Source organism: Harpegnathos saltator, unplaced genomic scaffold (genome assembly GCF_003227715.2).
Source record: "Harpegnathos saltator strain DR-91 unplaced genomic scaffold, Hsal_v8.6 scaffold47, whole genome shotgun sequence".
Classification (NCBI taxonomy): domain Eukaryota; kingdom Metazoa; phylum Arthropoda; class Insecta; order Hymenoptera; family Formicidae; genus Harpegnathos; species Harpegnathos saltator.
The window spans coordinates 1,088,746-1,105,662 of record NW_020230283.1 but is presented as its reverse complement, the minus strand read 5'-3'; the positions used below and the strand labels follow the sequence as shown (position 1 = coordinate 1,105,662).

Below are 16,917 nucleotides of genomic sequence, written 5' to 3'. Positions count from 1 at the left end.
TCTCCAAGATCATCGACGAGAACGGCGAAAAAGTACGCGATATAATGGCGCGCGTTTACCGCAACGACCATACAACACACACGTACGCACACATTATGCTAAGCGTTTCATTTGCAGAGCGAAGCCGGAAGTTGCAGTTTAGATAGAGCGAGAAGTTTGTTGCAGTCTCTCCCTCTCGCTCTATTTCACAGCGAAAAGATGTCGCTGCCTTAGGCCTGGTCTACAATACGTGTTGTAAGCCGTAAGAATTGGCGAATCACAGTCGATTATTACAAAAATAATCAGCTATAATTGGTCAGTTCTTACGGCTTACAGCTTACAACATCTATTGTAGACCAGGCCTTCATCGCCAATGACCGTTTCACAACTGTCAAATGCCAGATGTAAAGCCAGCGGCACATGGTGCTTGTTTTTGTGCTAGATTGCTTGCTGGATGAAAATACTGCGTTCTGATTGGTGCATTTCCGAAGATGGATGGAAATGCACCAATCAGAACGCAGTATTTTCACCCAGCGAGCAATCCAGCACAAAAACAAGCACCGTGTGCCGCTGGCTTAAGGTATAGCACTCGTGTATATATATAATTAAAGGAACGAAATTACTTCCAGAGAGTGGCGTTGGAGCGGCAACCCACACGCCCAGAGCCATCTATTGAATTGAATTGAACGAAATTACTTAAAATTTCCTCCGTCTCGATGTAGCGTTCACAGCCAAATTCACGCTGCTTCGCACCGCGCACGTCAGTGATCTCCGCTTCGAAAGGTGAGAGAAAGCTGAGGAAGTTACATCGACACGGCGTGTCGGTTTGTCACATGAGTAAACGGATAGAGCGAATAGATTCTATGTCGTTTGACAGGTGGAACGAGCAGTCAAGCAGGACGCGACTCGGCCACTCGTCCTCTCACTCGCCATCCGACAGAACCCGCCAACTTCCGGTGCCAGCCGCCGTTATGACCGAAGCATACGAGCACGCTCGCGCTATGTGCACGCATATATATATATGCGTATATATATACCGCGGTATATATATACACGGCGATATATATATACCGTTGGCAGCGTCTAACGTCGACGTCTGTCAGTTTATCGACTACCGCGAGTTCCTCGTCCCCGCACATCCGTGCAGTCTTCTGGTCGGACGCGCCGTGTGCAGACGACGGAGATGCAGCGGCAGTGTAAAGGTAGGAAAAGGCCGTCTATTTACCGCCCGCGTTCGTCGGATATTCGCAATTTCTCGCATCGGCCGTTTTGATAGCTCGACGTGAGAACGGCGAACAATCGGCGACGCGGAGGAAACCGGTGTGGCGTGAGTGTACGCGTGCGATAAGCGTCTCTCTCTCTCTCTCTCTCTCTCTCTCTCTTCTTCTCTCTTCCTCTTCCTCCTCCTCCTCCTCATCTCTTGCGATAATTGTTGCTAACGATTTTGAGCGTTCCCGATGGCGCGATTTCCTCGGACGGCTCGCCTCGAGCGTTCTCCTGCGCGGAGGGACGCGACTCGACCAGCAATGGACGCGTTTTCCGTCCGAGCTGAGCCCTCGACGCTGAAAAGATAAGGATCATCGCGCGCGGGTCGTCGGTCCCGTCGTCCAGGTCGAAATCTTCCCAAAGGACTCAAAGTCGCGGCTTCCGGCGGAAAAGATGCGCGCGGACGTGACGGTGTGTTTGGCGGCCACGCGGGAGTGAGAGGGAGCGAGAAGGAGACAGAGAGGATCGGCCGTGAAAAAGCGGAGCTTTCGCGCGCGCGTGGCCGCCGATACGCGCGCGATATGCATTTAATCAATAACGAAATTTCTGTTTTCATTCAAGTGGATGACCCGGTTTCCGCCGCTCCTGCCGCCGTCGTCGGCGCCGGAGCGCGGGACGTTGCGATAAGTATCGAAACATCGATACTTCACTTCGGACGTGTTTTACAGATATTTTCGGCCACTGCGGAGGTCCGCGAATCTAATTTCGGACGTTCGGTCCGAACGACGTGCAGTCCGGAAGGCTGTTTTCACGGAAGGACCCGCCGGCGCGAGAGTTCACTTTGCCGGGATAACGCGTCAACAATATTCTCGCACAGCTGATTGGCCAGGCGAATGTTTTCGGGCGCGGCAATAAAACGTGCGTTCGGGTGCGTTCGAGCAAACGCCGATTAGCGCTATCAGCACTATACTCGTGGAGCTAAATGATAGTGCTAACGAACGCTATTATGACGTCACTAACGGGAACGTTGTTAACGCCATAATAGGGAATCTTTGCGGTTTGCAACCGATAAGCAATCTTTCTCCTCTTTGCTGTTGCAAAAGAGGCAAAATTTATTTCTCAGACTTTTGGCTCTGTCCAATTCTCTGGCTCACGACTGGATGACCAAAGATGTGGTAAATTAATGCAACTCTCTATAATCGTTTATCATCGCGCGTGGCCTAATGAAATTAAAATACATGAGCCAAATATTGACGTTAAATTTGTTCAATCATTCAGTTTCTTCAGGTTATTGCTACGATTCTACGTGGACTTTGCGTGGAGAAAAATTCATTTATTTATAAATCATTACAATTAACTATTATTGCGTCGTAGTGAGTCGCATTGATTGTGATTCTTCGTGAACGAAAACTATAACTAGAACAATGACCCGCGATAGAGACCGATGTCATCATTATTATTATTTGTCATGATTCTTGAGATAAGACAATCACGAGGAGAGAATAGGCCAAGAAGATGACTCGTAAAGTTCACGACAAACAACGTGTTTGCTTTGTTGTAAACGTATCGCACTTTGTACCTTCGTACTTCAAAAACCCGCCCTTGGAAGTTGCACTCGCTGAAAGAATCTCACCTGTGGCTGAGGAAAATCTCGAGTGCTGCAAAGGCCGTTCGTCTGAGAAAATCTGGCCGGATCTTTCAGATCGAGTGCGGCGGATTGTCGCTAAAATAAGCCGTGATGTAATTATGCTACTGCTCCGAAGTTTGGAGCAGCCTGCAATTCTTGTGTTTTGCACATATAATTATAGAATATATATCGAAAGATCGTATGAGACGCGTCGGATTGTTCAGTCTTACGCGAGATTCGAGAGATTTCATATGTACGTCGCCTGACATTTCGTCATATACTTGAAGAGAAAGATGAATTCCCGCTCAAGGGCAATGGAAAGTATATATATGTTTTTCTTGTCTAATTTTCTAATTGGTGCAAAGAACATATAAAAGAAGAAACGATTGACCTGTTTCACAATACTCTATAAGAAAATGTATCTTACTCAGTATATCTTGATAAAGTGTGCAATCTATCTCATTAATTTTGTCAAAGATATCGACGCGTGCGCATGTTTATATACGAGTACATTCGATCTTATTTCAATGTCACAAATTGTCCAAAAGATATAACGGATGAACATCCAGCACATAATGGAAATAGAAATATCGTTATACAGGATGTTATAAAAGTCCCGGAAGAGTAGAATAATTCGAAAAATATGAGTCCTAGAAAAAATGCGAAATACTGCGTTTTTATAATTTTTTCCTGGCTATTTGACGGTGACCTTGGATTTTGACCTTGACAATGACCTTGAAGGTCATTTCAATTTTTTTAAATAGTACCCCATACTTTTGACCCCAGAAATGAAAAGAGCGGAAAATTTTACGTTCGGGTATGACCTTGAACACTACCAAATTTGACCTCTGAAGGTCACATAAAGGTCTAAGCTTGTTTTAGGCTGAAAACACGAATATCTTTGAAAATGCACCTGCTAAGGAGCAATGTTACGCATATGAATAAAAATGTAGAGGTCAACGAGGGACATTCAACCGTGACCTTGCCCTTATTCTCAAGGTCATGAGTTAAGATTATTATTAAGGTCAAACCGGACTTTTTTAGGACTGAAAATCCATACTTTTGACCTAAAAGTGTCAAGATTGAAAAATTTTACGTTCGGATATGACGTTTTTAACCTTGACCTTGTTCTTAAGATTATGTGTCAGTCATATCAAGGTCAATTAATTTTTTTAGACTGGAAACATTTTTACCCCCCTCCCATAATATGAAGAGTGAGATTTTACGTTACGTACGAGGTCATTGATATGACTGACACATAACCTTAAGAACAAGGTCAAGGTTGAAAACGTTATATCCGAACGTAAAATTTTTCAATCTTGACACTTTTAGGTCAAAAGTATGGATTTTCAGTCCTAAAAAAGTCCGGTTTGACCTTAATAATAATCTTAACTCATGACCTTGAGAATAAGGGCAAGGTCACGGTTGAATGTCCCTCGTTGACCTCTACATTTTTATTCATATGCGTAACATTGCTCCTTAGTAGGTGCATTTTCGAAGATATTCGCGTTTTCAGCCTAAAACAAACTTAGACCTTTATGTGACCTTCAGAAGTCAAATTTGGCAGTGTTCAAGGTCATACTCGAACGTAAAATTTTCCGCTCTTTTCATTTCTGGGGTCAAAAGTATGGGGTCCTATTTAAAAAAATTGACCTGACCTTGAAATGACCTTCAAGGTCATCGTCAAGGTCAAATCCAAGGTCACCGTCAGATAGCCAGGAAAAAATCATAAAAACCCAGTACTTCGCATTTTTTCTAGGACTCATATTTTTCGAGTTATTCTGCTCTTCCGGGACTTTTATAACACCTTGTATAATCGTCAAATGTTAAATTAACATCATTAAGGAAGGAATTACATGCGGAAGGCCTTTTTGAAGGCTATTTTTACGAATTTTTTTAACAGGAACGGTAAGATCAATGGACTTGAAGTTTTCACAGTGTATTAATTAATGTTTAAAGTATAAAATAAATTTTATTGAATCACATTGAAGAACCGATCCAATTTGTAATTATAGATAAAAATGTAGTCGTCCGTTTGCGAGCTCTATGTTGACTGTCGAAATAATTCCGGGCCTTTCACTACTCTGAAACTAAAAGATAAGAAAGATTTTTAAGATATACGGTTGCTCATAATAGCCCGTATCAAAATGAAGACAGTGAAGCCAAGTTTGGAAAAATAGTGATTATACAAAAAAACAGTATCGAAAATTAAGCTTTTTCAATTTGTAATCATGTTTAAAAAAATAAATAAAATAAAATATAACTGTGCTCGAAGTTGGGGTGAAAACTATATGTCTACTTTATATTGTGTAAAAATTTCATGTTATTCGGTTCAGTAGGTTTTGCGTAATCGTGTCGACAGTTTAAGACAAAGGTGTTTCCAGATAAACATGTTTAAAGTTTTATGTTTATGTTTTAGTATGCGTACTTTCCATATAGATAGTAACAAATTTATTTTATATCTTGAACATTAATGAATATACTATGAAAATTTCAAGTCCATTGATTCTATTGTTTCTGTTAAAAAAATTCGTAAAACTAGGCTTGAAAACGGCCTGCTCCGCATATAATTCCCCCCTCAAGGGGAATGGAAGGTCAGTTTGCTAAAAAATCGTGCTTGTTTTTGATAATATTTTGTGACGAACTGAATAAATGTGTAAGAATGAAAACTTTACATATATATTTATACAATATATGAAGAGCAAAAATTGATTAGTAACAATACTCATGTAAATATACGATATGTATAGTTGAAATATACTCTCCTTTTTTTCTCAAGTCATTTTTGCAGTAATATTTCGGCTCTCGGTGGTCCGATCAGAGCGAATTTTAACTAGAAATCTTGCGGAGGCTTATTATTATCCGGTGAACTACTCCAAAAAAATCGAACAGAATTAACAAAATGGCAGTTATTAGGAAAAAATTCAAATTTTTCAGTTCCTTCATAATAAAAAAAATTAATATCTCGAAATGAAATATTTTGACGGAGTTGTTCATGGTTCACCTGAGTGCCAGATGAACAAATATTATTGCTTTAAAATTTCGAATCGATATGAAGCTTAATTTCGAAGGAGAAATCACTGCAAAAAGTTGAACGATAAAATTTCGAGAAAAACGCGTTTACAATTTAAGTGGACGTATATTTATATAAATATTTGTTAATAAACATTTTTCTACTCCCTTCATATGTTATATAAATATACCTAAAATTTTCATTCTTGCATATTTATTCAGTTCGTCACAAAATATTATCAAAAACAAGCACGATTTTTCAGCAATCTGACCCTCCAGTCCCCTTAATAAAATTAAGTCATTTTCTTCCGATTCTGATAAATCCAAGCCTAAAGCGGTTGAGTCTGCTCCCCCTCCCCCCCCCTCCCCGGATAGAGCGGCGACTTCTAAAGGATATCTTATTTTTTCAGACAGTTTTGCAAAACATCCTGTTGAAAACTTCGGGCTGCCTGTGCGAATGACCCACATTCCAGAGCACATTTTAATAACGGCGATAATAACGGCAACGGTAGAGACAGCAGCGTCCGGCTGCTCGGCGTTTGTTCGCCGCGGTTTAGTGCGGATCGGCGAGGCGGTCAAACAGGCAAAATCTACTACGATCGAAAACGCTATCACTCGTCCCTACTCTAACGCGGTAGCGTAAACAAGGGAAATCATAGTTGACGCGGACGCGAACGCGGGACAGTGTGCATTCTCGACTCGGCTCGCTGAGTCGCCGGTCAGTGGTGTTCGTTTAATAACGCGAGATACAGCGTACGGTGAATGTCGTAGCTTATTTTTCTTCCACGCCGAGATCTCACTTCACGGGAGAGCCAGTTTCGTTGTTGCTCAGCTAGGACGATGTTTTACATACTGTGGAGGGCACTGAAGCGCGGCGCGCAGAGTGAGTGTTAAATGATACATCGATGGTCGATATTATTAATAGACAGATATTATTAATGTTACCCGGTGCGGCCAGGCGCGTCTTCTCGCTAACGCGGATAAATCAGCGCGAAGCTGCAACGATCGGGAATTGGCGTTGTTCGGAAATTGACGATGGCGAAAAAGAAGGAGCTGACGCGGTGTTAGCATCAAAGACTTCAAAAAAGTGAGAAGGAGTTGTTTATAAAAAAGAAGGAAACGTAAAACAACGGGTCAATTTATTATTGATTTCATTCTGCCGAGGAAAGCGAACGAGTGAATAACGCTTCGATTATATTCAGATGAGTTTTGACGATGTGCTTGATTTTAAAGATTTTCATTCACACAATCTGGAACAACGTTTCAAAGGATTATAGCGAGATCTCAACGGTGTCCTCGTGGATATCAAAGAATTTCGCTATTGGCTCCACCTCTAAGACGAAAACAAGATTTAGACGAACTAACTCCTTCACGACCCTAGTTTTGCTAATGACCCTATTCGGCGAGGTAATTTAATTCCCATTCCGAGAGTTGCCGATGATCTTTTCTAGATATTTGGTTACATGTATTGCCAACGACTCTTTGCGAAGTAGATATTTGATTATATTGTTCACATTCTGGCCTCCCCGATGACGTTCTCAACGAGGCGAGGTAGATATTTGGTACAATGTAAAACTTTCCACTCTTATTAATGATATTACGATAATTGAAGTAGATACTCATTTATATACAATTTTTTTTATACATTGCTAATGATCCTCTTAAGGTTAGATAGATATTCTTTATTTTTATATTAGATAGATATTCTTTATTTGGTTTTCCACGGCCATTGGCCGGTGCTGATGACCCTTATTATTCTGGAGCTAGATAGCTTACAATTTCACTTTATCTTTCTTTAACCGACCAAGATACAAGAAGATTAAGAAGGATTTAAGTGTGAATTTAAAGGATCATAACTTGTTAGATACTTGTTGAACATTTTCAAGATAGTTTGAATTCTGATTTTATTAAATTTATTTATTTTTAATGAACAGTGATGTTGTTTTTAACAAACGTCCGATGATTAAATTATCATTTCTGATGAACGGTGTAAAACCAGAATATTTTTTATTAAATGCAGCCGTTTCTATATTTAACCAAAATTCGCTACGTCACATGCAGCAGAAGATTTCTTGTCGGAGCTGCTCAAAGTCGAGCGCGCGCGAAAAAAACAGCTGCCATTACGAAAAAAATTTGTTGTTGACGAAGCAACTCGATCAATCGTTTTTCTGCATGATTGGATCTACATCAATCTGGAAAACTACCGTGTGTGAAAGACTAAGGAGACGGTTTTCTGTCATTCCAAGTGCTCCATTAGTAGTTTTTGTAATTCTAAAAGATCACCGTCATCAATAAGTGTATATAATTATACCGCCGTTTCTTCCGACTTTTCTCTTTCGATTTGAAGTATCACGTGTGCGTCTTGATCTTACTGCAATCAGACTCAACGCGATAACTAGTAAGAGTTACTCTCGTAATTTTTAGTCATATGAATAATTGGAGATCTTAATAAATTGGAAATCTTAATAAATTGTACTCGCACCGATCTCCGCTGGATCTCTCCGAGAGCGCTGAATGAATTGCGTTAGTAATTTTAATATTTTCAATAATAATAGTTCAGTAATAACAGTTCAGTAATAATAGTTCAGTAACAATAGTTTCAATAATAATAGTGCACCGAAAAAATTTTATTCTACATTATAGAAAAGTAACTAAAGTATAGAGTATTTGCCACTAAAATACGCGCCAAGTATATATTATAAAAAAGAGAGAATTTCCCTCTAATATAAGTATAAGAAAATATTCTAATGAAATATTCTAATAAGAGTTAGAATATCCCTCTAATATGGATAAATAGTAGTAGCCTCACAAAAACGTACGTCGAATCCACGTGGAATGCACGTTGTATTCACGTGGCGACACATGCTCGGCTGTTGGATAGACTGTCGACGAGGTTTGAGTGTGCATCAGTACTTCTCAGTCAGAAACGTCATCGTGTCGAAACAACATCGACATCGTTTCAACGTTGTTTCGCTATTATTTTGACGAATCATTTCAGTCTAGGTTACGTAATATTCATATACTTTTTTAATAATTCGTACTTACTTTCAAAACGGCAGACTAATTCCGATAAATTATGTTCAAGCAGCCACTTTTTCACTTCTTCCATGTTTCAGCACTACATCACTAGATTAGACTTCTTTCGAAACACGTTCAGGACACGTTCAGGACACGATACGGCAACGCAATAAAAGCTGCGTAGATTATAGTTTACGCATGCGCGAGCGCGAGTGTCGTTCGTCAACCAACTGGCGACGAAATATATATATATATATTTTAGAATATTTTCTTTATTTTAGATGTTATTCTAAATAAAAGACTTTTAGAGGGGAATATTCTGAACTTTTTACAATATTCGATTAGAAGAAAGCTTTAGAGGGAATTTTTCTAAAATTAAGAATACGATTTTTTCGGTGTGATAATGTTTTAAACTGCGATAATATATCGTTAAGGCACACTTACATCTATGTGACATTTATGCGCGCGTCTGACCGACAATTGGCGATCTTTTTTTTTTCCTTTTAATTTAGCTAATGGATGTTCGCTTCGCGGACAGATAACGTTCGTTCGATAACGAGCGATCGGGCCGGCCGTAGAATTTTCCTACATGCTGTAACATATATATGCTAATGACGTCTCCGCGGGTCACACGTGATCTCTCGCCGCGAGAAGATTGCATTGTGTTCTGCGAAGCAGCTCTATTGCTCTACATGCGCGCACAATCAATCTTAATAGATGCGCAAGCTACTGCGCCTATCGACTACTGAAGTCCCTGACGCTTTCGTTTTTGTTCCGCTGGGCCGCGCGCGCAAGACGTTGCTGCGTTTAACGCTGAAGAACGCGAACGCGTTTGAGCACAAAAACTTGGTCAGTCGTCTCGATAACATGAACACGACGAGTGTTTTTTAAACTCGGTGATCAGAAATGGATATTGAGAATACCGCACGGGCACAGGGGTCCTGTTCGGGTTGCCTAACGAGTGCTAAACATGTCTCTTTCTACTTCCCAAGCTGGAACATAGTACGTGTTGCTCATTTAAAGCAATTGGAACTTGGAATTAGAAAGGCAAAATCGTCGGAGAAGACCTCGGATTATCGTCGGCTGATCGGCATGAATGCATACAAAAGAAGTGCTATGTTAAAGTTCAAAAGTTGCTTTTTTCCCAAGCATTTAAAAAATGCATTCATTTCATAAGTTTACATAGATTTTTAGAGTAGACAGTAGATATAAGGTCATGAACATCGAGTCTCGAAATTTATATTCTATCTAACACTTTTAATCGAGAATTTATATTAAAGATATTATACAAATATACAAGTATATTAAATTAGAGTAAAAAAATGGCATACCAGATATAGAATATTTAAAAATAAGTCTCATAATAATCTTGCGAGCAGAAATTAATTCTTTGTTTCAGCATACGATAATGAGCTTATTTAAAATCTGGAGCGAATACATTTTGATACTATTATCGAGGAAATATTTCAACATTCTTTGTTGAAGGTAACCACCACTTGAGAGCAGGAAAATAAATAGAACAATCGCTTTTGTTAGCGATAATAATTTTTTGTCTGCACGATCGTTCGCTCTCGCGCGCTCGCCCCGTCGAAACATCTCGCCGGAACTCGTGCTAATTTTTAATAGTTAATTTCATAAAAATAAATAATCATTGGATGCGACGAGTATGCAACCTCGCGAATTTGTCGCAGTATCGCGATCTGACGACAGGTTGTGCGAGCTGAAGAAACTGCGTAGCAAGTGTGTAAAGTTGGCACGGAGTGACTCATTAAAGTTTTACAACGCGGTGAAAAATTCGTCGCAAGGATGACTATACGGACGGCGACGTTCGCCCTCTCTTCACACCGCTAATTATCTACCGTAGATAGATAAATTCGTCAATAACAAGCGGATTGAGAAATCACATCACGAATATTATCGCTTACCGGCTGCTGTTGAATTACTTACTAAACTCATTATCTAATCGTGGATAAAGACCGATGTCGAAATAACGCGTGATTCTACTCGGATATTTCATAAATATTTTCTTTATTTCTTCTATTATCTTTTATGGCGCTTCTCTCGGAGATAATATTATACAGCTCTTTTCATACAAGTTTTTTCGATTTTATCATCTTCTTCGTTGGGGAGTGCGAAGGCAGATTTTCGGCAGAGAGTTTACTTCGCTCTAAGAAACGTAATAAATTTTGTAATAATATGGTATTTAATAATATAGTTCTATATTTAATAGTACAGTAGTTCTATATTTAATAATATAGTAATAATATGTATTTTTTAGTAACATAATAGCTGCAATTAAAAAGAGATAACTCTCTCGTATGCGCGAAATCGAAAGTTTCTGATAGAAAGAAGAAATTGTTTTGGAAATCCACTTGGTTCTAAACGGTTCCGTCATACAAGATATCGCTTTTTTCTATCGAGTCCTCCAATAATATATTGTTCCAATAAATAATACTGTTCTCCAATAATAATAATAATAAATTCTCCAATAATAAATAATACTGTTCTCAGATACGGACTCTCTTACAAATTGAGAAAACAAGGTTTTGAATTCGTTGAACTCGTCAGACGTCAGAGAATGATCATTTTTGCAGAGACGAGGTATCGCTCCTCGATAAACGTCAATTGTTGAAACATACACGAAGCGGTTAACAAATCAAGGCAGAAAGGTCGACAAAGTTCGTCGCTTGCAAAATTCTATTGCACGATAATTTTGATTATAAAATTCTCTTGTACAGACTCGTTTCAGCTCTTTAATCTGCTGCCCCTCTATCTGAGTCGCAGCTATCATCGGAGGGAAATGTCACAATGCACGTCCGCTAATAAACAACGGAACTCATCATCCTTTGAAAATCGAATTACTTTCGTGCCGTGCTGTCAGGTGTTGAGCGAATGATTTTATGCGCAGCGGCGATTGACCATTTCCGCTTGCTTTCGAGCCGAGTGCACCTGTCGGCGACGAGCAAATTGTAAATGGAGAATACTAATTTTTCTTACGCAATAGGTCGACATAGCGCTTTTGCGAGCAACTCTCGAGGTTTCGAGCGTTTTCACGCTAGGAAATATGGATACGACGATGCATGTTTATATATCGAAAGGAATATCAAGGTCGCGGACATCGCGAGGTCGAGGACCGAATGTCTGGACAAAATCTCAGTGACGATAAACGATATCTCGGTTAGCGCGACCGAAAACACTCGTCCGAAATCTGATTGCTTTAACATTAGGAATTATCGATGATTAATTTCGACGACTGCTCTCATTGGAGATCTTTGCAGAATACACACGACGGCAATAACGTTTATTTATTTCGTTCACCTTTATTTAAGGTCCATTAAAAAGTTAAATCCTTATGCACTCTTATGTAAAAGAAATCCGAATCTTTTATAAGAAATTGCGAAAATCGGATTTCTGACCGCTTGGTGGCAAAATTGAAACTCCACGTGAGGTAACTGAGAGCAACCGTGACCGAATAGAAATCTCTCTGTTCCTCATGCAGTCATGTTTTCGTGATTGATAAAAAATCGGGAGTGAGTTGCTTTTTTTCCATTTTAAGGAGGGAATTACATGCGGGAAGCCGTTTTCAAGGCTATTTTTACGAATTTTTTTAACAGAAACGGTAAGATCAATGGACTTGAAATTTTCACAGTGTATTCATTGATGTTTAAAGTATAAAAGAAATTTTATTGAATCACAAGAACCAATCCGATTTGTAATTATAGATAAAAATGCAGTCGTCCGTTTGCGAGCTCTATGTTGACTGTCGAAATAATTCCGGGCTGGCTAATTTCACTACTCTGAAACCAAAAAATGAGAAAGATTTTAAAAATATACGGTTGCCATTATAGCTCGTACGTAAAATGAAGGCAGTGAAGCCAAGTTTGGAAAAATAATGACTGTACAAAAAAAAATATCGAAAGTGAAATTTTTTTCAATTTGCAATCATGTTTAAAAAAACGAATAAAATAACATATAACTGTGTTCGAGGTAGGGACGAAAACTACATGTCCACTGTATATTGTGTAAAAATTTCAAGTTTTCCGGTTCACTAGTTTTTGCGTAATCGTGTCGACAGTTTAAGAAAACGGTGTTTCTAGATAAACACATTTAAAGCTTTGTGCGTACTTTTCATATAGATAGTAGCAAATTAATTTTTTACTTTGAACATTAATGAATACCCTGTGAAAATTTCAAGTCTATTGATCCTACCGTTTCTATTAAAAAAATTTACAAAAATAGCCTTGAAAACAGCCTGCTCCGCATATAACTCCCCCCTTAAACGCTGAGTACATTTACTGACACCGCCCCGGTGTACACTCGGAGTCGCTTTGGAAGAGGAACAAAGAGTCAAATAAGCTCTTCTGCATGCGAGTGCGTGTGATAGTAACTCGATGCGTCATTGAGTACGCACGTACTTATACAAAACACGGGATCGTCTTCCGCAAGCACTTCTCGGTGCTATCTCAAATATGTTACGATATCTCGAGTTTGCGCAGCTGACTAATTTGCTGATTTACGAGGAATGTTTAGAGAGAGAGAGAGAGAAAGAGAGAGAGAGAGAGAGAGAGAGAGAGAGAGAGAGAGAGAGAGAGAGGGAGGGAGGGGGAGAGAGAAAGAGAGGAATTAACATTACGTTTTGCACCGATATTGACTCAATCGTTCTTTTTTTCGCAGCAACTTCCACTGCCAACGATGCCTCGAAGAATCAAACTCCACCGACGCTCCTCTCGAGTCTTAGGAGCGTACTCTTCGTTATCGGGACTGTGGTGATCGGATTCGCCGCTTTCTGCAATTCGTTGACATGGTGAGAAGCTACTTGAAAATTTTCGTATTATTTTCTTAGAATTGCGTAAAGGGAGATATTGATAAGCTGTATCCTGTGACGTTCATTTTAGTCAGTGTCCATTCATGATACGTATGAATAAAATTTATCGAGGGACGAATTATCTGCCGTCGTTGTCGATTGATTATTCTCTTTTGCGCAACCCGAGAAACAAATTTGGCTGTGTACGCAAGTTCTCTCTTTCATCTCCACTCTGTGGAGCTAAATATTAAATGTGGAACTGAATACGCAACGGTACTTGTGAGAGCTTTCTCTTTTCTACGAATTAATTCGCTAATTGACGTGTGTTACCGCAGGCATTTGCAAAGATTTTGGGGCGCATCCGGCGATTTCTGGCAGGCCCAGTGGGACAAGATCTTGGACAGATTCGGAGATGGTTCCGTTACCTTGTGGGTTTATGGTAAGTTCGCGAATATTGATATTAAAATATTAATATTAATATTAGAATATATGTAATACATCGATATCATAATAATAACATTAAATTATAATAACATATATACATGTGGTATAAATATATAAATTATAATATACAATTGTACGAACATAATATTCTTTACATTCACCGCAACTAATTCCATGTATTCTTCTGAAATTATATCGTGAGAATTCTGTCATGAAACTTGAGGAATAGACTTGGAAATTTCGAAATTTAAGTCGTCTAAAGTACACTTTGAGATCTCCTTCGAAGCGATTCAGCGATCTCGCGACTCATGTCGTTGTACCTCATCATCAATGTTCTCATATTTATCACACATTTATCGGTACAGGGTCCTGGTTGCTGATGATAGTCGTCTACTGGATGGTCGGTGGGATTTACACCATCCTAGACATCACCAATCGGCCGGCGGCACTGCGCAGATACAAAATACAACCGGGCACGAACGAGCCGGTCGACAAGAGGAAGTTATGCAAAGTGATCGGTCAAGTGCTATTCAATCAGACTATTGTCGGGTTTCCCGTTATCTATGTGAGTTATTACATCATGGAATGGCGCGGTTTCCCCCCGGTGCGCGAGCTGCCGACCTTCCACTGGGTGCTCGCCGAGATCGCGATTCACATATTATGCGAGGAGATTGGCTTTTATTACTCGCACAGGTATATCCCACTTTTCTCCGTCTAGAGATCACCGTCGCGTTGCGTCGGTGCGAATCGCTACTTATCGCTTGCTTGATCTTGCAGATTTCTCCACAAGGGCACTCTGTACAAGTACATACATAAGCAGCATCATGAGTGGACCGCACCCGTAGCCGTCACCGCGATGTATTGCCATCCTCTGGAGAACATAGGCTCGAATTTACTTCCGCCCTTCCTCGGCGTGTTCCTCATGGGCTCCCACGTGGCTACCGCCTGGCTCTGGTTCTCGCTCGCGATTCTTTCGACGTTGAACGCACACTCCGGCTATCACCTACCGTTCCTCCCGTCGCCGGAGGCACACGATTTTCATCATTTAAAGTAATGCCCGTTCCGTCGATATAGTCCAATTTTGTTGCAACTGTTTATTGGCGTCTCATTTTGTTGTGATTATTTATTAATTTAATTGTTAATTGTATATTCAATTTAGTTGTATCTACTTTGTTGTATTTAATTCCAAGTAGCAAGGTGATATCAAATGACGTTTTAATGACATTTTTATTGAGGAACGTTAGGAACGTTGTTAGGACGTTACCAAGACGTCACTTGATGTTTTGGTCACCTTGCCGCTTGGGATTATTTTCACGGACATTCTCGCACGAATTTGTATTTTATCGCACCTTCAAATGACGAAGAGAAGAATCGTAGCTCAAATGAATATTTGCAGATTCAACCAATGCTACGGTGTGCTAGGAGTTCTGGACCGCATCCACGGCACCGACACGCAATTCCGCAACTCGCGAAGTTACGTGCGTCACGTGATGATGCTCAGCCTCGTGCCGCTGAGGGAGATCTTCCCGGACGAGGCGAAGTACAAATCAAAGTAGAACAGTCGCTCGGCGAGCCGCGCGAAAGTCATCGGGGGAATCTCCGGAGGGAGAAATTTTCCGTGAGGTGCAACGTAATTCTCCGCATTAGCGACCAAGTTCGAGAACGCGGTGGAGGGAATCGTGAATTTAATCGATTTTGCTTCCGGTCCGATGTATATATGATCGGTGCAAACTTTGATAAAATCGGATAAATTTCAGCGGACGCACAATCACGTTTACGTCATTCTTCTAACCGGTCGTCAGTTCTTCTTCTTTTCGTGCTACTCTGTCGAATACTTGATACATTTATTTTCTTTTTTTCTTAGGGTTTCTCTCTCGTTTATCTTCTGTTCGCTATGGCGTCGAAATTTAATACCTCCTAGTTTGTCGTGAAGTTTGTTGTCCAAGAGTATATGAGCAACTTATACCGGTTAGATGACTGTCGTAAGCAACTCTATTGTCCGCTCACTGACCTGGTGTGATAATGATTGTATATATAAATGCTACGCAAGGTTGGACTGAGTAGAGAAAGTATCGGGAAAGTGCCGGAGGGAAATTCGTAAAATTGATGACAGAGAGTGCCTTATATTTTACTTCGGATATAGCAGAATGAGGCTTTCATTGTCTGCATATTGATCGATTTTTAACGAGCGCGTCCTCTTTTCTCCAGTCCTTTTAAAATAGCCCTCGATTTTCATTCATTTTTTTGTCTACATGCGTTTACTCGTGTGTGTACGTATTGCTCCATTAAAGGTAACGAAATTGCATTCTTGAAATTATACGCATGTATAATTACTTCCATTAAATTGTCCTCCGATAATTATTTCTCGGATTTTTCTTTCAGTTCAATCTTGATTCATATTTTTTCTATAATATTTTTAGCATCGATGTTAAAGGTGATATGTGTATTTAAGCTATACATTCATGCACAAGTTTTTACGTTAATTTTAGTAGACTGGTAATATGTTATATATATATGAATTTGTAAGTAGATGCACACGATACAAACACACGCGTGCGCACACATATACACTACACACGATGTACACACACATATTTCTGAAGCTTTTTCGATGTAATCGGACAGGCCTCTAGATATTAATTTACCTTTTTTAATGCAAGATGAAAATAAAAAAATAATATATTTTTATCATCACGTATCATGTAGGAACATTGCGGCTAGACACATGTTTTAATATTACTCGGAGAATTGCATTACCCTTGCGATACTTTCAAGTGTATTGATTTCGTAATGGTAGTCTCGGCATGAAGTTAGTGCGTCAAGAGGA

General features: G+C 39.8%; 1 protein-coding gene and 1 long non-coding RNA gene across 3 annotated transcripts; one reads left to right on the top strand and one right to left on the bottom strand.

The window, feature by feature from the left end:
- Window positions 1–1,004: 1,004 nt before the first annotated feature.
- On the top strand, window positions 1,005–16,678 carry LOC105181068 (fatty acid hydroxylase domain-containing protein 2). 2 transcript variants are annotated; one of them, XM_011137585.3, is made up of 6 exons: window positions 1,005–1,181; window positions 13,517–13,646; window positions 13,982–14,085; window positions 14,456–14,783; window positions 14,868–15,140; window positions 15,487–16,678. In XM_011137585.3, exons 1-6 carry the CDS (start codon window positions 1,163–1,165, stop codon window positions 15,644–15,646), a joined length of 1,014 nt encoding a protein of 337 aa, XP_011135887.1. In that variant the 5' UTR covers window positions 1,005–1,162; the 3' UTR covers window positions 15,647–16,678. The 2 variants fall into 2 exon arrangements, with proteins under 2 accessions (XP_011135887.1, XP_011135886.1); XM_011137584.3 differs by lacking the exon at window positions 1,005–1,181 and adding an exon at window positions 6,505–6,707.
- LOC112589327 (uncharacterized) lies at window positions 4,813–9,002 on the bottom strand. Its single transcript, XR_003113470.1, has 3 exons — window positions 8,870–9,002; window positions 8,644–8,797; window positions 4,813–4,902 (listed from the first exon to the last, which is right to left on the bottom strand). It is a non-coding gene; the product is annotated as an uncharacterized LOC112589327 (long non-coding RNA).
- Window positions 16,679–16,917: the final 239 nt, after the last annotated feature.